The 21476-nt window shown below is 40.1% G+C and overlaps 1 protein-coding gene across 3 annotated transcripts in view; it reads left to right on the top strand.

The window, feature by feature from the left end:
- Nucleotides 1–21476, top strand: part of DOCK1 (dedicator of cytokinesis 1) — a 556714-nt gene that overhangs the window by 157054 nt on the left and 378184 nt on the right. For all 3 annotated transcript variants that reach the window (XM_084841443.1, XM_084841442.1, XM_084841444.1), the window contains exons 26-27: nucleotides 501–628; nucleotides 4682–4777. In XM_084841443.1, coding sequence (XP_084697569.1) covers nucleotides 501–628; nucleotides 4682–4777 — 224 coding nt within the window. The remainder of the gene's footprint in view (nucleotides 1–500; nucleotides 629–4681; nucleotides 4778–21476) is intronic.

Raw genomic sequence — 21476 nt, 5'->3', positions numbered from 1 at the left:
ACAAACTCACTACTATGTCTAGTAGCAAGATTATTCTTTATATTAAGATGTATGAATCTGCTTCTCTGTGAAATTGATCTGAGATTCTTCTGAAAACTGGGTTTAAAGGGGTGTGAAACATGCTGTGCTCAAAAATGCTGATATTGGTTTGATGTAGTTCTTGATCAAGTTCAGTAAATTTTAGAAAGGCAGATATAAGTGTCTTTATTTGAGTTATCACAAACATAAGGGGGATATATACTGTGTTTTGGATCCTATTGTAGAGAAGTAGTTTCTAGGTCCTAAACATAAATGAGTTCATGGGCTTATTTACAAGCATTGAATATGTTACTTGAAGCGTGCTCTTTCTCCCCCGCCTCTCGACTTCTTGTAATGTTTTATAACATGGCTTGTTTTGGTGAACTTTGAGGATTTTGCTTTCAGTTTGAAAGTTTGTCATAAGTTTAGTGTTTTCAAGGATAAATATGTGATTCCTTTCTCTCCCCTTGCCCCCAATGCAGACTGTAGAGAGATCTTGCTGCCAATGATGACAGAACAGCTGAAGTACCATTTGGAAAGGCAGGAAGACCTGGAAGCCTGTTGCCAGTTGCTCAGTAACATCCTGGAAGTTCTTTACAGGAAAGACGTGGTTAGTAAACAGTTTAATATTTGCAAGCATCTTAATTTTCTGCAGTGCTTTGATAGCTTTCCAGGGGAGAGAGCTGCAGGTCTTCTCTTTGCTGCATTCCATAGGGTGGCCAATAAGCATCATTGCAGCTACAAGGAACAAAGAGAGGTCCATCTGGTCCTTTAAAACTTTGACTCTGGCCTAGCTTCTCAGTTTGAGTAGCTCATCATTCTGTGCTTTGGCATCTGGCTCCTTCTTCTTTGCTCATAGGCCTTGAATATACAGCTGTTTGGTTTCCAACTCAGGTGCTGGTTAGTACTAAGGATGTACAAATTTTATAAAATCCATTCTGTCTGCGTTTCATGGATTGTCAGTTGCCTTTTTGTTCTGTCGTCCGCTTATTGGTGAAATTGGATTTTTCCATTTTCCTGAATTTGCACAAATTTGCACTTGTGGAAATGTGCAAATCTCCCTCCAAATGTGCATTTTCATGCTTTAGCCTATGGGGAAAATGCACATCTTCAGCCGGTGCTTTTTATTTTACGTATTTTTCTATGACTAAATTTATGTAAAATTCTGGAAAGTGGGGAAAAAAAGGTTTGCAAATCTGCAGAATCTCTGTAACTCAGGAAAGGCTGGTCCACTGTGGACCATTTGTGGGTTGGATTCATAGAAATTCAAATTCATTTGATTCTGTTGCAGATTTCTCTGGCATCCCTAGTTGGTAGGGAAACATTCCCAGTTTCTTTCAGAATGTGAATTATGCAAATAATTTTGCAGTGCGGACTTCTGAGTTCTTGCATTATATTCATGCTGCACTGCAAGACAGGTCTTTAGCCCTTCATACATTTAGTCTTTTGAAGATGGCTTTTAATTACATTGTACCAGCAAAGAGGGTTTTTTGAACTGAGTATGTGTGTGTGTGTGTGTGTGTGTTATCACCACAGGAAGTCTGTCCGTTCTTTGTCTTTACAATGAAAAAGGGTAGCCTTTGGAAAACAAAAACAAAACTTCTTTGTCACAAGGAATATTTTACATATGTCTAAATCCAGAATGCTAGATGGATAGCATGAATTATTTATCAGGAATTTAACATTCATAAAAAGCTTCCACGTTATCTTCTTAAACCAATGTGTGTTTTGTGGATGCTTATACAACCAGCTAAGTAAGAACAATGGAAACAGCAAGTTTTTGGTGGAACAAGTGTCTGACTTGATGATGCTTGTCCTCTTGTCACCGAAGCAGTAGGATGTGGTATATAGTTCACAGGGTTTTTAAAATGTTACATGCAGTTCCACATGTGTGGCTGTTGGTAATTGAGTTTATTACTGCATTATATTTCTATTCTTCCAAATTCTCAATATGCAAATTTATTTGCATGGTAAGGCTCTTGTGCTTATTTGGCTTGAGATCCTATATGTATCCAGATGGCTCATTAGACCTTAAGGATTATTAAGCTAGAAACTCTTGTCTCATACCTACTTTGTAGCATTCAAGATGCACAAGTTGCCTGTGATACTGTTTAACCTGATGACCTTCTAACGTTTTTGGCTAAATGTGGCCTTGGTGAGTACGCTCCACCAGCAGGACTTAATATTTAAGAAAGAGAGTTGGCTGAAGTGCACTTTGGGGCAGAAGCAATTATCTTGCAGTTTCTTTACCTGTTGAGATGAGCAAAGTTGAGGTTCTTCTTCTTAGGAAAGTGTCCGGACACCTGCTGAAAAGACAGAGTAAGTAAGAGGGGAGTTGGCTGAATTGAGAGAGCCCATGTTAAATGTTGACAGAGATCAATTTTCCAAGGAATCTTTGGAAAAAGGAAGAGGACATTTATTTGTTAAAAGTTTAATTATGGTGAACTGGAAACAAAGAGACAGTTAAGAAGTACTCACGATAAAAGCCAAGGAAGTTAATTCCACCCTTCTTAAATAGGGAGAGGACGACATGTGAAGTGGTAACTCCTCTCTTCTGGTGCCTTTGCTGAAAATGTAATTATCACTTGGTAGTATGCTGGTAAAAAATGAGGTTCAAGGAAGAGGAGTTGCGTAAGAACATTTATTTATTTAAAATATGTTTTGCTGCTTTTAGAGTGATGCCCTCAAAAAGTGGTTCACACAGTCCAATACATGACATAAGAACCACAATAACAAGTATACAGACTACTTTGTGAAGCTGCTCTGAATTAAATTGAAGGAAACTTTAAACAGAAAAGTCTTTCCTGCTCAACTAAAAACCTGCACAGAAGGGCTAGGTGCATATCAGTATGAAGAGAGTTCCACAGTGTTGAGGCTACCTATCTCTTGTGCACACCAACCTAACAGAAACTAATGGTGGCTACTTGATAAAGACCCCTGATCTTAATGAATGGATGAATTTGGTCCTTCAAATAGTCATACCCAAGCCATTTAGGAAGATCAGCAGTCTGAATTGGGCTGGGAGTTTATTGGCAGCCAGTGCAGTTGATACAAAATCTGAGTTATGTTCTCCAACTTCCTGATGTCCATTAGCATCTGGGTGACCAAATTTTGTAGGAATTGGAGGTTCCAAACCACCATAAAGCGCACTGTTGTAGTCCAGTTTATAGGTAACCAGTGCATGAGTAACTGAGGCTAGGTTAAGCCATTCTGCGTAGGCTTACAGAAGCTGGCATACAAACTTGAGCTTGTAAAAAACAAACACCAGTATCTGCAACTCAACAAATAACAATGAATCCAGGGGCAGCCCAGGCGGTGTACGTTATCCTTCAGGGTGAATATAACCCCATCCCTGACTGGTTTCACATCACTATGTAGATCCACCAACTTCCCAACCCACAGAATCTCCATCTTTCCCAGATTAAGTTTCAGCTTGTTCTCCCTTATCCATCTCAGTACTGCATCCAGACATTTATTTATGAGTTCTACCGCCTCTCAGACTCTTAGGTGGAAACAAAAGTGTGGGGGTGTGAGAGCAAGCGAGACCTGTGTGTCATCTGCATATTGGTGACAACAAAACCCAAACCTCCAGATGGCTTTTCCCAGCATCTTCATAAAGATATTAAGGAACACTGGGAATAGAAGGGGGCCCTGTGGCATCCTATAAGCCAAAGGCCATGGAGCAGAACAGAAATGACCCAACACTACCTTCAGAAAAGACAGTTCTGACTATCTAGAAATATGTATAAAGGACAGGGGTTTCTTCGGAGGTTTTAACTTCAGTCTGAGAATTGCTTGTTTAGTTCTTGAAGCCTCTAGAGGCATATCAGTCAAGACACAGAAAGTCAGTTGATTCAAATAGACGTTTCAAAGGGCCAGGTCATGTTAATCTTTCCTGGTCCATTTGCCAGAGGCTGTATGTGTAGAATGAACTATGCTGATCTCCCCACCCCCCTCACACGCACACTCTTCTCATACCCATGCTGACAGCTTCTCTTTGTGGCATTTGATATGGCTGAGAGTTTCATAACTTAATTGCCTTGGTGTGTTTGATCTGATAAGAACTTCCTTGAGCAAAACTGAACCAGGAGACTTTTCTCAGTTTAAGTAAGATGAAAAAGAACTGGATGCCTTAGAGGTTGAAAAAGTCAACTATCAGGCGTCTATGTGCACGCACACACACACACAGGTTTTTAACATGTAATTAAGTATATCAAATACCAAACAATGGCATTGAAAGGAAAATCTTAAGTATTTCTAGGATTGGGTGTTCAGACTTGTTAGAAATTCAAGATCTCAACCAAAGAAAGTGAAATGGATATAGACACACAGTTGTGATAAAGTATCCTGCCATGTACGCTTTTCCTTGGTCTTGGTACTCAGTTCTTTCCTTTGAAGCCCATTTGTTGCCCCCAACATACAGCAGTCTGTATTTGCCCTATTGCTGAAAAGTTTTACTGAACTTTCTATTCTGAACATTGATTCAGTAATTCCGATTAGTTATTAATCTAAGGTATCTGAGCACTGATTCATATTAAGGGTGAAGCATAAAGATTCAGAATTGCTTGCTATGAGGACAGACAGATTTAGTAACAAAACTTACTACTGGACTTGCTTTGACTGTCTTTGGTAGTGATTTCTGGTTTTCACCTTCTGTTTTTAGGGGCCAACCCAGCGGCATGTGCAGGTTATTATGGAAAAGCTATTGCGGACAGTAAACAGAACAGTCATATCAATGGGACGTGATTCAGAACTCATAGTAAGTGCCTTTTGGCAAACATCAAAAATATTTTTGCAGTTACCCCTCACAAAAATGAGTATTCCACTAGAAATCTCTCCTGTGGGATATAATACAAAAATATGTGCAAGATCCTTATTGTAAGGATAACAGTAAGCCCAGTTAATTTCACTGCAGATTCTTCCTTCAATTGCATGGGGAGTGCAAATTTTAGTTTTGGAAAAATCTTTGTGTTTATGTTGTAACATCTTTTTTCCATCACTAGCATAGAATTAAAGTAGAAGATCATTCTTAAATATGAACTAACAGACCAAGATATACTGCTGTTCTCTGTAAAAAATTGTGTTGTATTGTACTTGTTTTGACTGCATAACAACCTCATGCCTGACCATTTCCTTTAAGATCGGCAGGCAAGCTCAATACCGAGCAATACAGTTGCACATAGCATGCCTACAGGCACTGTCTTTCATCAAGCATACTCAGCCTCAGAGCCAGCTGAAAACAAGAGAAAAGTCATTCACAAGCATTTCAGAAATACATCATAAAAAACAAGTTTATTTAAACTAATAATGCCCATGTGATTTTCCACAAGATAAAAAATGTAAGAGGTTTTATAGTGCTCAGTTGTTCGCTAGCCTACATTTACAGAAGATGCCAGCTCCCACCTCAGCAAAAATGAAATCTATTCCTTTCAGTGGTCAAATACACTCAGATATGCACTAAATTGCTTAATGATTTTTTGGTAGCTAAGATTTTGATTAGGTGGATAGTCCATACCTGTTGTTAATGTTCTTTGTAGTAGATATTGAAGCAATCCTAATGAATGCTGATTAATTGTATTAATGCTTCCAGCTTGGTATGGATAAATGATAAACTATTTACAGAAATTTCCTATCAACAGACGTAACTTTATTTCAACTGGTCAGAATTATTTTGCAGTTGGAATCATTATCCTAGCGAGTATTTCAGTCATAACATATGGTATTTTAAGGATTTTACATTTGAGGTTGCATGTAAAAAAAGGGTAGCATCATACATATTAACTTGTTAAACAAGTGGATGGAAGTTTGAGTCTGGATTTTCTGCTGTATTTTTAGTTCATGAGGACTAAGGTTAGAGTAGAGACACCAGCAGAGCTTTTCGGGTCAGGCCTAGAAACAAGCTTTGAGGGGTTGGTAATGCTCTCCTCAAACAAGAAGCAACCATTAAAGGCCCCCAAATTCTTCACTGGGTTAGATTAATCAAAAGAAGATTTCCCTGTTCCCCCCCCCACCAACCCTAAAACAGGTGGTGGGGGCAAATGAAGACAATTGAGACAAAATCAAGTGGTGGGAAACAGTCAGTAGTAGGTTGCTGTTTGTTTCCCACCACTTGATTTTGGGGCTGTGGCTTCTTTAAATGTCCCTATTGAAGTTAATGGAAAAATTGATTGAATGATTTGATTGATTGAGACATTCATTCACTAATTTTAATTGTCTTGGGAAGAAGCCAAACTATTTCCAAATTACCATTTTTTGGAAGTCGCCTGACCTATTTCCAATCCATTCAGTTATGGGAAGCTCACTCATCATTGATGAAGATGTCTGTTTAGCCAGTATCCCAGTTGTGACCGAAATTTTAATTCTGTAATCCTGAAGTTTTTCAGTGCTATTGTGTGTGGAAATCTAGCCGCTGAATTAGGAAATAGATAATACTGAAGAAATAGGGAGTCGAAGGACTTGTCCGAATGTATGTGATGTAGTTCTATTTCTGAAGCTAAATGGATGGGAAGATGGCCTTGGAGGAAACACATGTATGCTACTCTTAGTTTTGGAAGAAAAGCAGGATTTAAACATTACAGTTAAGGCTACAATCCTATGCATGTTTAGACAAGTCCTACAACTCCCAGCATGCACCAGCCAATAGCTTTGCGAGTGGAGATGGGTCAAAGAAGATGCAGACAACAAGCTTGGGTTGAAAATTGGGCCACATTTATTGAAATATTTGCAAAGGGGTAACTAGGACGGGCATCTAACTGTGTCAGCGGCTAGCTGACACTTCTTGGGCGAAAACACACCCAGCCTGAGGGGTGGCGGTGATCTCGCCATCCCTCCGGACTGCCCCTTCTGGGGGAGGTAGACCTTCCGGTGTCACCCCCAACCCGGTGCTGCACAACACCTGGGTGAGTGAGTAGGGTTGGTCTCCTAGGCAACCCTTATCCCCCTGCCGAGCCGCACAACCCATTCGGGGGGCCTCGGGCGTCCTGTCACCATAAGGTGCCTCTGCATGCACACCATCCCTACTCCCTTTCCTGTTTTGCCCATTCTAGCCACCAAGTGGAATGTGACCGATGATATAGACCGTATTCCCCTATAGGACACACCCACCCTGCATAACAGTGTGATGTAGGCAAAAAAGGCCCACAGTCCTAGGCCAATTGAACTGTGAGCCAAAAAATTCCTACATGGCTCCCGAAGGGGCAACCGGCAAGAACCCACCCTGCGTTGCGCCAGAGAGCTGAGATAGGGAGGGGGTCGAGTTTAAGACAACTCGGCCTGCTCCTCCCTGACTGGTGGTGTGACTGGGGTGCACCAATCAGAGGCCCTTATGTCTTGTCACCCCACCCGCCCGCAATGCCCCCCCCCTTTCAGCCAGACAAGCTGGCTCCGGGTAGGGCATTTCTGGCTTACTCCAGTGACTTAGCCAGGCAGGTTATTTTCCAGAGACTACAGTTTAAGAACACAACAAGTGCTTTGTTTAGATTCTTCTTTTGGAACACAAAACTAGGCCTTCCTTCTTGAAACTCCACGCACACACACAGGCCTTCTTACTTCCAGAGCGCTCTCTTGCTTTCTGCCCCCGCCTGTCCACAAACAGCTCTCCTACTAGGGGCTGCTCTTAAAGACACATGCAGCATAAACTGACTTTGTTACACATGTATAGGATTGTACCGTCAATAATTCAGAGTAAACTTGAGAGATTCATAGCCTTATTTTATGTATATTTGAATAACCCTTTTTGACATTATCTTTCACTATTACCAATTATGACTTCTTTGGCAGAGTTCTATAGCTCAATTTTGCACTCTGCCAAAACCAAAAAAACCTTCTCTGATATTCTGAGTTTAGAAAAAGCTTTGAATCATTAGAACATTCCTACCTCGAGCTTCTTTATTCTTCCCTGTGGTCTCTTGCTGCTCTGTATCTATTGTTCTCTATAGAATCTTCCTGTTTACAAGGTTAAAATACAGCTTGTTAGAAACTAATTATTTTGTTTAGGTCTGTTCTTGTGTTTTTCTCATTCTGTTCCTAGCAACATCCTCCTACGTTGCCATGTGCCATGACTCTTGTTTCTGTTATTTATTCGCGGTCACTTGAAATATAAACACTTTGTATCCTTAAGATAGGGAGATAAAACCTATGTTTTTGTACCATAATTAGTGCAGTCTGACTCCATTAGCTAAGCTGTTTTAAATGGTACTGGTACATATGCTGCTTGCCTTCAGGTGGAACCACTAGGGGATGACGAATCTGTAGTTCACTGTTACAGTTTTGTATGTTACTTTTCTGATGGAATTGCTCAGATTCTATGTGACTTAGGCTCTCTCTCTAGTTAATACAGTATCTGTCAGAAGCAGCCACTACTTGCAATTGCATGGATTGGTTCAGTTCTGTTTCTCTTGAGGATGGTGACAATGCTTGGGCTTGCTAAGGCTACGACATACATGCTGGATCCTTGTCCACTGGGCTGTTGGCTAGGGTCATTGATAGTTCTTCAGAGAAGAGTAGGGTGCCTCCAGTGCAAAAGAGGATTGTGATCCACTCACTCCTTAAAATGCTCCTTAAAACACTATCACTGCTAATGTTAGACTCTAGCCCTATCACCTTTCCTAAAAAGGAAAGGGGAGAGTATGTAATAGCAATTTCAGTCATTTTGGGATGGAGCATACTTCCTTAATCCTTTTCCATCAGGGTTCTGAACTGGTTATGAGACTGAGATGGTAGATGATCAGGAGATTGACAGGGGAATAACTTCTTTTAGATTCTCTTTCACTTCTCAGTGGCTTTTTGCCCTGTAGATGATACAATTCTCTTAGACCATCATGAATGTCTGGCTGGGGTGACTACATTGATATTCCAGTGATTTAAATACCTTCATTAACAATAGTGTCACTGCATCCAGAATGTGGTCCTTGGTGATAAAATTTCAGCATCATGTTAATTGACCTGCATTGTCCATCAGGGCTTGGTATTATAGCTGATGTGAGCAGATGAGATTAAATAAATTTAAATTGAATCCAGGTGAGATTAAGATATTGTTGATGGGTAATCCCAATGCTATTGAGAGAGGAGTTATGCCTGCTCTAAGGGGAGTGATACTTACACCTTTGGAGAAAGTTCAGAGCACGTGATTTCTCCTGGACCCTACTATGTTCCCTACTGTGTTCCCGGAAAAACAGTACAGAGCAGTAGCCAAGAGTGTCTTCTATCAGTTGCATTTATTGTGAAAGCCCCGACTCTTTTTGGATCAGAGGGATCTTCCCAAGATTATCCGTGCTTTTGTAATCTCCAGGATCAATTAGTGTAATATACTTTATGTGGGGCTAACTTTGAAAAGGGCTTTGAAGCTGGTGCAGAAATACAGGAAAAGCTTGCCTTCTGACAACTATTCAGCCACCTTTGCAGCAACTGCACTAGCTGCCGATGTTCTTCTGAGTCCAATTCAAGATGCGAATTTAACTTCAAAGCTGCTTGTAGCCTGGGACCAACATATGTTAGAGACCATCCCTACCTATGTGAATGTCCATGCCTGTTAAGATCCTCTGATCAGGTTCTCTTCTGATTACTTTTATGGTATGTGAGGTGAAGTCATTAACAGCTGGTTGCAGTGCTTTGACTGCAGTTTTCCTGAGTCTCTGGAATTATCTCCCTGAGGTTAGCACGAGCCCCCCTCCCTTATAGCCTTCTCTAGGTGCTGCCAAGACTTACCTATCTCAAGTGGCTTTTGGAGGCTAATCTGATGAGAGACCTTCCTCAGTTACTTTGTAGCTGCTAAATTTGTGTTGGTTTGGCATAGTTTTATTTTATACTTACAGTTTTATATTGTTTTAATTAATTTGTAAGTAAACCATCTTGAGCCTAGGAAAGGTGACTTATAAATACTTATAAAAACCTGTTCACTTGAAAGAGATGCAGTGGTTCATATTTTTTTCTCTGTGTTTGTGTTAATATTTATTTATTATTAATTCTTATATACTGCTTTATTTGCTAAAAAGCCATCAAGACTGTGTATTATTATTATTATAATAATAATTATATTTATATCCCCCCTTTTTCCCAATACTGGAACTCAAGGCGGCTTTACAACATTAAAAACTTGTACAGTTAAAATATATAACTAGAAAAATACAAAAGTTAAAAATATAATTAAATCATCAGTAATACCATCAATTAAAACAGTATCATCTTAAGACAATAAAAACCAAGAACATTAAAAACAGAAAAACATTAAAACATAAGTTAAAAGGCTTAATAACAACAACAACATGTACTAATGAATACAGCAAAGACAGAATATCACAGTATCTGAAAGGAACTTGTTCTGGTCAACCGATGATTCACTTTTATGCCGTTAATAAAGCAGTAGCATTGTTCACTGAAAATAAAGTTTAGTATGTATCATCTTACCATGGATCAGCGCCAGGTTAAGATTTATGTATTAATATTCATTTTCTAGTGTGTGTTTTTCTTCTTTCCATTTTTTTTGGAAGAAGGGCCAGTGTGATAAAAGAATTTGAACTTGAGACTAAATTGGTATATGATGCAATAATAGTAGAATGACTGCAGAACTGAACATCTTAATTCTCAATAGCAAGGAATAGGCTTTTTTTTTTTAAGGGACTTAGGTATCCCTGCACATATTTGATTCACTTTGTACATAAGTAGTAGTCTCATGATAATTCAAGTGTAGAAAAGTGAATAAGACTAGGACAGCCTTTGCTCTTTTTCTCAGTCTTTCAAACATCTCTGGAAGTTTTGTGACAGTTCGTACATAATTAAAAAGCAGCAAGGTTGATGTGGAGCACAATCCCAATTCAATGGGGCTTCCTCCCAGGAAAGTGTGCATTTGATTAAAGCCATAAGGACTCCAGATTAGTATTTGGTCTTGCAAGTATTGGTCCGTGAATAGGTCTGTGCCTGAATAGGTGTGTTAGTGTTATCTGTGGAAAGAAAGTTGAACGTCTCAGTCCCTATTTGTTATTATATCAATTAAACTTCAGTGAGTCACTTTAAATTTTAAAAGATTCTGGAAGGATACATGTTTAGTAATAAGCATTGCTTTTCTGTAAAATTACAACTTCCATTTTTTAAGATCATACAGGCATTTCCTTATTACCACTTCCAGTATCAGAGGTTTCCTTTTTCCAGTGACATCCCTCATAATTTTGTCCGATTCCAGTCCAGTGACAACTTAACAAAAGGAATCCCTTTGGAAACAACCAAGATTTTATGCCACAGAGGTGAAACTGGATGGTGCCCTTCTTCATAGCTGGGTTTTATTTGATAGCAAATAGGAATTAATGGGCTATGAAAGTACTGCTCAAAAGGCGAGGTTGGGTATTCCCGTTGCTTCATTTCACCTTAAGAAATGAAAACAAAAGAATCTTGTGGCATCTTAAATGTAATGTGGCAATAGTTTTCTAGGCAGAGATCTTATACATGAGTCATAAAGGAGATTCAGTCATTACAGTTGGAGAAGCCAATAGATCTAAGTGAGTCCAGACAAAAACGTACAAGCTTGTGCTCAGTTTACATGACACCACATGTGTGAGGTGATTACTGTTTCCAGTGAGTTAACCAACTTGAATAAGAAATGGAGCGACCTCAGGGAATCTTTTCTATAATCAGGCTGAACATTCCACCTACTTCAAGTCAACCTTAGGAAATTCTGGTTATCTCTTAACCATGTCCTGCCTACAAGCCAGCCATAATATGTGATGATGGGCAAGAGGCGGGGCAACACCAGGCAGAACAGGGACCACTACTTAAGGGCAGGAGGTGATCTTCAGGCTTGGCAGTGGAAGAGAAAATATGTGAAAGGTAAGAGATTTGTGCCTTTATTTGCCACTACTTCAAATATCCGAAGCTGTCCTGAATTGAGATTTCTCTTGGAAGAGAATGTAAATCGTGTAGATTCTCCTCCAGTTTAGAAAATGCATATAGGAACGATCATAAGATAGAGGTGCTGCATGTAGCATTTACTGGTTTGAGAAGATATACATAATTCAGTGGATTAGTTAATAAATCTTAAATCATTTATAGCATCTTTTATCCTTATTGAGAGCCAGTGTGGTGTGACAGAGAGCCAGTGTGGTGTAGTGGCAAGAGTGTTGGACTAGGAGCCGGGAGATCCGGGTTCTAGTCCCCACTCGGCCATGGAAGCTCACTGGGTAACTTTGGGCCAGTCACAGACTCTCAGCCCAACCCACCTCACAGGGTTGTTGTTGTGAGGATAAAATGGAGAGGAGGAGGATAATGTAAGCCGCCTTGGGTTCCTTGCAAGAGGAAAAAAGGCGGGGTATAAATGCAATAAATAAATAAATAAATTATTGCTGCACAAATTGAGGGCTGTTCATAGAGAAAAAAATGAGGAACAGAACAGTGAAACTCAAGAAGGGGCAACATATTCAACACTAAAAACTAAATGAGAAATGTTTATCATCACATTCTCAAATTTATCCTTGAAAATCATAAGGGCTGTAAAGTTAACAAAAACTGTAAAGTTAACAAACCAAAAAACAACTTGGCTTTACAAGGTTCTTAGGATAACCCACAGGGTGCAACGCAGTGCCTAGATGGTTCTGTGCGGCACATAGGACACACATTTGTTCTAGTGTTTCACTGGCATTTTAAATTATTATTGCTACTACTTTGAGCATCAGGTTGATTGGCAGATCGTAAAATATTTTTAGAGTGTTGGTGTAATTATTGTTTGCAGTAAATTAAGGACGCACAAAGATTCTGTGATTGGCTTGAAAAACCATCATGTTTTTATATTTCATTTATTTTCATTTAAAATTATTTCTAGGCCACCTTGAAAAACCAGCGAGAACAAGGTACAATAAAAATTTGTGTACAATAAAAGCTTTGGTTTTATTGCTTTACTTTGGTTTTATTACTTTTGAGGGCTTTTGTGTTTGAAAATGCTCACAGTAGCCTTATGCATCTATTAAAATTAGTAGTACCATGACGTCTCCATCTTTTAAAAAGGCAGGTCTAAATTTGCTGCATGCTTCCATATTGCTGGGGGCGGGGGGTCGAGTGGAGTGACCCAGTGCTAAAGACTGTTGAGAAAAGAGGATTTTCAGTAGTGAATTGTTTTTGTCCTGCACCAGCTGTTTATGGAGTTGCAGGCTCTGCAGCCCAAAATCATAAATGCTAACAGCAATGTACCATTATTTTGGGTTGCAAAATGTAGCTAATCCAGTGCTGCCTTGGGAAAGGAGGAAGGACGGGGTGTCAGTGGTCAAGGTGGACTGTGCTTTCTTTGATCCTACTTGTCATTTCTTTGATTGTTTGAGCGTTCACATATGAGTGTTCACACATATTGGAGCACCCTTGCTTCAAATGGTCACTCTATGCCTACAATAAATCTTGAAATTGTTGTGTGCTGAACCTTAAAAATCCTGTGAGTATGTAATAGGGCAGTGCAACAATATTGTATTTATTATCATTTATATATTGCCTTACCTGCTAAAAAGCCATCAAGATGCTGTACAACAATTTAAAACTCTGACGAAACTGACTCTGGGCCTGTTTTGCATGATCACCACAGCTTTTCATGGCTTATTTAAGCCATGGTGCCCAAAGGCACCATCCTGAAAATTCAAGCCACAACCGCAGCTTGTTGGGTCATCTGAACACAGTGGAGATGGCTGTGCGAAGGTTAAACAGCCCTCACAGAACCCATGGCCTGCTTTAACCCTAACCCTGCCAGGCTCAGATGAGCACTGTGGCTCATTGTGGCTTAAATAAGCCGCAACAAGTCACAGCTATCGTGCAAACCTGGTCTTTTTGTGAGGTAAAAGTTTAACTGTTATGTTTTGTTTCAATGACTAAAGGACTGAAGGGGTTAATAGTACAAGAGAAATATATATGTGTTTTACCAGAGGTGTGTGCCTGAGAAGACATACACTGTAAATATGGTGTGCTGGTGGAATGGCAGTTACTGTTACCATTGAGAAGGGAATGAGGCCAGGTTTCTATCTTTATATATTAGAAGACTGGATTGAAATTGAGAGCCAACATGGTGTAATAGTGAGAATGTTGGACTGGGAGCCGGGAGATCCAGGTTCTAGTCCCCACTCGGCCATGGAAGCTCACTGGGTGACTTTGGGCCAGTAACAGACTCTCAGCCCAACCTATCTCACAGGGTTGTTGTTGTGAGGGTAAAATGAAGAGGAGGAGAACGAGGAGGATAATGTAAGCCACCTTGGGTTCCTTGCAAGAGGAAAAAAGGTGGGATATAAATGCAACAAACAGACAGACAGACAGATAGATTCCATCTGATTGGAGAATAACTGAACATTCTCAATATGCCCAATGGTCCTAAGTTTAAATAGAGGTGGTGTGATGGAATGTGGGTCACACCAAAGCTGATTGTCTGATAGGAGAATTGACTGGAGCAAATATAAGGAGCTGTTGAGAGTTTTTGCCTGAGGAAGTGTTGTCAGGAGGTATCTTTGTGAGAGAGTGGGAGCCCGAGAAAGACGTCAGCCAGGGAGAAGAGCAGCTGCAACACTGGGAAGCCAAGCTGCAAGCATGTGAGGCAGAAGCTGAAGAGGGTCTGCAAGTGAGGATAGGAAGACTCTCGGAGCAGCCTTTGAAGGAAAGAGGTAAAAAGCCTGAGTGTCAGCTGGTGGTGGTGGTCTGAAAACAGAGCAGCTGCTAGATCAAACTGAAGACTTCAGAGGAAACCTGGTGAACAGCCTTAAAAGTTCCAAGTGGAAGTCAAACCGTACCAGAGAGAAGCCTGCCTTTCAAGCCCCTTATTGCTAGGCCTGTGAGTTAACTAGGGGGTGGAGACTGATAGTAGAATTGGTTTAAGTTTGGTTAGGGTTAAAAATTGGGGCTTCTAACACAATATAGAAGCTTTGTTTTTAAAGTAAACATATAGAAATCTTGTTCATAAATAAAAGCAATCTCAAATAATAAGACATTTTCTTTTATTTCTTTACTATATATTTTTTGTTTACTTTCCCTGTACCTCTGATATGTTTGTCTGACACTGAATGACCAGTTACCGTAAGGAAAAGGTGCATATTAAATAAAGGGGTGTAGATTTATGGTAGCAATGGAAATGAAGGGAAGGATTGCCCAGTGATGAGGCGTAATCCTCCACAAGTGGTGGCTATAACGATAGGAATGCCCTAGTAAGAAGAGACATTCCTTCACATTTGGTGTTAACAGTGGGATTGCCCTAGAGTAAGAGGGTCCCATCTAGGCTAGTTCCATCACAAAAACGATAAAACCTTAAAATATGAAAACTAAGAGCATTAAAAACAGTAAAAATATTAAAACTACACATTTGAAAAGGCTACATTGGAAAGGTGCATCTTCACATCCTTTCTAAAGGCTAAGAAAGTGGATGCCAGTTGTTCTGGAGGGAGTGCATTCCATAGTTTGGGGGCAACACAGAAGAAAGCACTTTCACACATGTCCTGTAAACAGGCTGCTGCGAGTAATGGGCCTGTCCTGCAGATCTTAATACTTGGGCAGATTCATAGTGAGATAGCCAGTCCCTTAGATAGCCAGGTGTAAAATAGTTTAACAGTTAGGGAACTTTTATTTCCGTAGCAGTCCAATACATACCTTGTCTATACAAATTTACTTTGGAAGACAGTTGATGGTTTCCATCCAAAATTTCCTTCGAATCTCTCTCTCTCTCTCTCTCTCTCTCTCTCTCTCTCTCTCTCTCACACACACACACACACACACACACACACACACACAGCCCTACCTTGTCTTTGTTTTCTGATATTAAAAGAAGGCAAGATGCCGAGGAAGGCACTTGTGCATGCAACATATTTGACACATTAGATTCTGTTGGACACCTTCACAGAAACATGTTTGGCATGTCCGAAGGGTGCTTTCAGACAACTTGTCCTTCACAGGATGATCATGGCTATTGTGCGGTACAGTGATTATACTTGAACACTGTCTTAGTGTTCTAAACGAAGGAGCTGATAATGGAAGGCAAATTGGGTTATCACAAGCTAACCGCCATGTGAAACCTGGTTTTAAACAAGATTTATTTATTTATTTGTGTGTGTGTGTGTGTGTGTGTGTGTGTGTGTTTGTTTACAACATTTATATACTGCTCCATATCTAGAACAGATTTTGGAGCAGTGAACACAAAACATAAAACAGTAAAAGGATAAAAAAGATTAAAACACCAGATTAAAATTAGTTATTTTAAAAAACAGAATACCAATAGAAACCGTGACTGGTCAATTAACGAATGCCTCTTGGAACAGTGCTGGTTTCAGGAGGCGCCGGAAACAGCACAGTGACCTCCAGGGGCAGGGAAGATTTGAAAGCTTACTTTTTTATTAGGTTTGATTAGCATTCTGTGGAAGCTGTGTATTATTTGTTGTTGGTTGTTGCATTTTAATTGCACCCTTCCTCCAAAGAACTGAGGGCAATATACATGGTTCTACCCATTTTATCCTCATGAAAACCCTGAGAGAAAAGTTAGGCTGAGAGAGACAATCTGAAGGTAACCCAGTAAGCATCACGGCTCCGTGCAGATTTGAACAATCTGATACTCTGTCCGTTACACCATACTAGAGCTGTTCATGACCAAATCACGTTTCCTGGCATAACCGTACTTTTTTATTCTAGACTTCATAATTTATGAAAATCTGTCTTACTGCTTCATGTGGGGAAAATATAATATTATGGATCTGTATTAGCTGGGATGTAAACTCAGTCTGTTCATTTGATCAGTTTTTAATTGAGGCTTGGGAAGTTATAGCCTCAAGAATGGGCATGAATTCAGAGTCTACAGTCATAAATGTTTTTTTTTTAAATTTACAGGCAAAATTATTTTTGCTAAATATTATATTGGCTTCATTTGTTTTTTTGTTTTCTTTGTAATATTTTCTGGGAAGCATCTTTAATTGTTTGCTTAGTCTGAGTCTCTACAATACATTGTTTGTATCACTGTCTTCAGCACACCCCTGCACACCATCAAGACAATATACTGACATACTTTTATAGGAACAAGGCTTACAAGGTTTATTCTTATACCGTAATGTGCTTGTGAACATATTACAGCTATTTTGAAAGGATACACATTGGCTCTACGGTCAAAGCAACATTAATGACCGTGATTTGAGTCTCATTTACAGGGCTTATCAGCTACTGCTAGTTGAATGACACTAATGTTTTTATTAATTTTGGATATTCTTCCAGGGGAATATAGCATTGGATTTAAGCTAGAAGGGTCATGTCATCAATTATCCCCTCTCTCAGCAAGTCTATCCTAAACTTACTGGTGGATAGATTCTTGTCTGCTTTACTTGGAATTGCTATCCAACCTGTGGGCAACTTTGTTGCTCAGTTATCCTTTCAGTGAAGAGATATTGCTGAATATTCAACCTAATAAAGGAAGGAGTGAATGATAATTCTTGTTATTATTTCCCTTCCGATGGCCAGTAAATCTGGTCAACCATTCATATCCAGAGGAACAGCCTTTTAAGTTGAAACTGCCATTATATTTTCCAATGCTATTATCTCTTTTTCATATTTGCATTCCTAGTTTCTTTATTATCCTGTTGAGTCCCCAGGTCACCCAGCTCTCACCTGATTGTGCCTTGGTGATGCTGAGTAGAGTCCAGGTGCAACTTGGGCTAGGAATTCCATCAGCAAAAGTGTCTCCCTAACTCCAGGGCTGGGAGCCACATCCAGGAAAAAGCTCAATGAGGCTGCAAGTGGTCCAACTCGCAGTAGGCTAGTTCAGAACAAGAAGGCTGTGTTTGTGTGTGAAAAGGCTGCTGAAGGGGGAAAGGAATATGACAGGACAGAAATGGGGCTGCTAGACTGCTGTTGCTTCTCCGTTGAGGAACTGATTTGTCAGTACTTGTTACTCTACCCCCCTTAGCAGCCCAAAGTCTTGCCCTCTCCCTGCAGCAGATCTTGACTGCCCTCTCCTGTGCACCTCTGCTTGAACAACCTAGCCAGGAATGCCTGTCACGTTAGCTGTCTTGGTCCATCTAGCCTGACCCTTAGTGGGAGATTCAAGCCAGGTAAAAAGAAGTACTTCTTCACACAGCGCGTAAACTATGGAATTCACTACCTCAATATGTAGCGATGGCCATCAGTTTGGATGGCTTTAAAAGGGGGTTAGATAAATACCTGGAGGAGAAGGCTATCAACGGCTACTAGTCCTGATGGCTATGTGCTATACCTCCAGTATCAGAGGCAGTATGCCTATGTACACCAGTTGCATGGGAACATGAGTGGGATGTGCTGTTGCATTCACATCCTGCTTGTGGGTTTCCCGTGGGCAGCTGGGTGGCCAGTGTGTGAATGGAATGCTGGACTAGATGGACCCTTGATCTGATCCAGCATGGCTCTTCTTATCTTCTTATACAATCTAGATTGAACATTTGGGTGGGAATTGGAGCAAGACATTGGTAAGTAGTACTCTATCCCTTTGCAAGTGCAAAAAAGAATAGTTCCCTGCATGCTTGCCTGTGACTGTCCCTTCTTCAAGTGCTCTGAGCCCTGAAGGTGGATATCCCAAACAGTCCCAATAAAGGTTGAGAATTCTGGCAACCAGGGAGTATCAGCATGTTTCTGCAATATCACTGAATCCTAGTTGATTCAATTTGGAGAGCTGCAATAGGCAGTGGAACAGCAGCAGCTTCTTCATCAGTTGGCAACTCAACGGCAGCACCTCTTAAAATATAGGATTTCTGCACACCAGCACTACCAAACCTGTCTATTAAAGCAGCTCTTTAGCAATATGGTTAGTGGAGTAATATCCAGTGGTGGGACCCTGATAGAGATGTGAAGGGCCAGAAAAAACCCAGACAAAATCAGAAAAAACGTTTTTTCCGTGTTTTTTTTCCCCAAGGACCATTTTTATTTTTTCCTGAAAAATTGAACAGCTTTCAATTATGAAACATTTTAAGAATTGAAGACAAAGTGTTTCTATATTGTTACCCAGCCCACACTCCCCGCAAAATGATTTCTAAAAACTATGTAATAAGAACACTTTTATAGAAAGATTAGAGATGTAAAATGTCTGGAAATAATGAAGCCATGGGGGAAAATGTTTTTTTTAATCTTCTCTGTAAGATTCCCAGCATAGATATTTCAAAATTATTTATCTAAAGTATATTTTACTGATAGACATGTATTCTCAACATGTGAGTAGAGTCACCATTGTTCATTCTTGGCAGTAAATGTGCGCTCTTGACAGCTTCGGTTTTGTTCTATAGAGCCCTGTGTTTCTCGGCTTGATCTAGTTAGATGCTGTAGCAGTCAATTCATGTAGTTCTAATCTAAAACCCACATGTGAAAAAAAACACTGTAGGTTATCCAGTTACTGTCATCAGATGGAATAGAACAGCATGTGGGTTATCCCAACTGTTTCTTTTTTAAAAACTTTTGACGCTTGGGCCTGTAGAACTCACTGCCAGTTTTTAATAAAGTTCTCAATTACACCTCACCGCTAGGGAATGCTGCCTCAGCTATAAGACCTTTTAACTGCTGCCACTAGAATAAACCCTCTCTTATCTAAAACAAACTCAGTAGCCTGGTTCTCATGGTGTAGGCATGGGATTGTCACTACCACTAGTGACAACTTTTCAAAATGAACGAAAAATAAGATGTTCATTAATGGAAATTATTTACAAAAGTGAATAAAATGTCACTCTTCAAATAATAGATTGAGATTGCTTAAAGATTCTTCAATTAAATATGATTGCTCACCATTCCTAAGCTGAGTCTTTCCTGGCTAAATAACATCTCAACAATTTTTCCTGCAGATCAGATTTCCCTAAGATCCACCCCACAAACAGGAACAGGTTTAGGAATTTCCGTGAACATCCTTACAAATAAGAATGCATGCTGTACACTGGTCTTCCTTTGTCTCCAGTTCTTCCTGCTTCTTTTGGCTTCTAGGATGATTCAGATGTTTCAGGGACTACTTGCTGATGTGCCCTCTGGTCAGACATTAAACAGCAACCTAAAATATCTTGATTTGCTCATAAAATTATGATTGGTACATTCAATGTAAAAGTATATTGTATTCAGACAATAATTACAAAATTCCTGGTATTTTACATCTCTAGACCCTGACACGATGGCTGGGATATGGGACTGCCTTGGTCCTCTGATGCACACACATCAAAACTAGTTGCTGTGGTAGCAGGCAAACCCTTGCTTATTAAGCCATGATCTTGATGCACTCTCTTATTGGGGTGACAGTTGGTGCCTTGAATCTTCTAGACTCAAAAAATCACAGTAATCATTAGAGAGGAGACATAATAGAATGCTTCTGGTAAGTAATATGGGACAATTTACTAGCACTCCCTAGTTCAAGTCAAGTATCTGCACTCAAGCCCAGATAATAAAAGTTGTTTCTGCTGGAACAGTTTTAGAAATTCGACCCCCGTACACCCACAGCTAGGTGTTTGTTATGGACTTGACACATTGGTTGGTGGCTGCTTCGATGGGGACCTATGCTGTGTTCACAGTCAAGTAATGTGACGACCTTTGAATTGAAATGGCAACACTTTAAAGGGTTCCAAATAACCCAGAGGCCATCTTTGAACCAATCTACATTGTCAATACTGTTCATACACTGACACAAGGATGGGTAAGCAGGTGGACAACAGGCACTGGGGGATCCAATAGTTGTTAATTCTTAAGTGGACAGAGCCCCCATTAAGGTAGCCCATAGTGCACCTGGGCTTGGTTAAGGGGAGCCCATGAAGGAGGTAGTTCTGATTAAGTGTATTCCCTCATTTTTCAGTCCCAATTCCATCCATCTGGCCAAGGTAGAAATATATGAAGGTAGGTGGAATTCCTCCCAAATGATGGTCACCTACTGATCAGGGAACTAATCTTATGAGTAGCACATTAAGACAGATGGGCAACTTCACCAATAATGTTTACATCAGATAGGCCCATGGCCTTGTTTAGTGTTTCATTAAAGCGCTCAAGGCTACACCAAGGCAACCTGTCCAAACAGAACCCTGCCAGTGACAGTATTATTTTTTTTAGCATCTCTTATATTTGTGTTAAGGGGAATAACTCGAACACCCCACAGATTTTCCCTTCAAACCACTCTTTAGTCTACACCCATGGAGGTTCTAGACGAAATGAAAATTGGGAGATTGAATGTTGAAAAGACCAGGGAGGGGTCTGCTCCTTTCAAGTACAATATAGTTACTTCCATAGTTACCTGTGGCTGTCCTTTCCTCAAGAGTCTTGACTCCTGGAGAACATGGATCCCCCTCCCACTCCACACACACATTCTTACAGTCTTTCTCTGAATACTTCTAGTGCTCAAACACAACTTCTTGATATCTTATCCATCCCTGAGTATGAATGGTGATGTATTCCTTTTTTTTTATGGCGTCAAGTTGACCTGTGGAGGAGTTCCATGGTTGATATATTATGGGTGGAGCAGTTTTCTTCTGACTGAAGAATAAAATAGCATTTGG

Source organism: Heloderma suspectum, chromosome 3 (genome assembly GCF_057233095.1).
Source record: "Heloderma suspectum isolate Gila_16-S chromosome 3, 16-S_ref, whole genome shotgun sequence".
Lineage (NCBI taxonomy): Eukaryota > Metazoa > Chordata > Lepidosauria > Squamata > Helodermatidae > Heloderma > Heloderma suspectum.
This window is presented reverse-complemented; position numbering and strand designations above follow the sequence as displayed.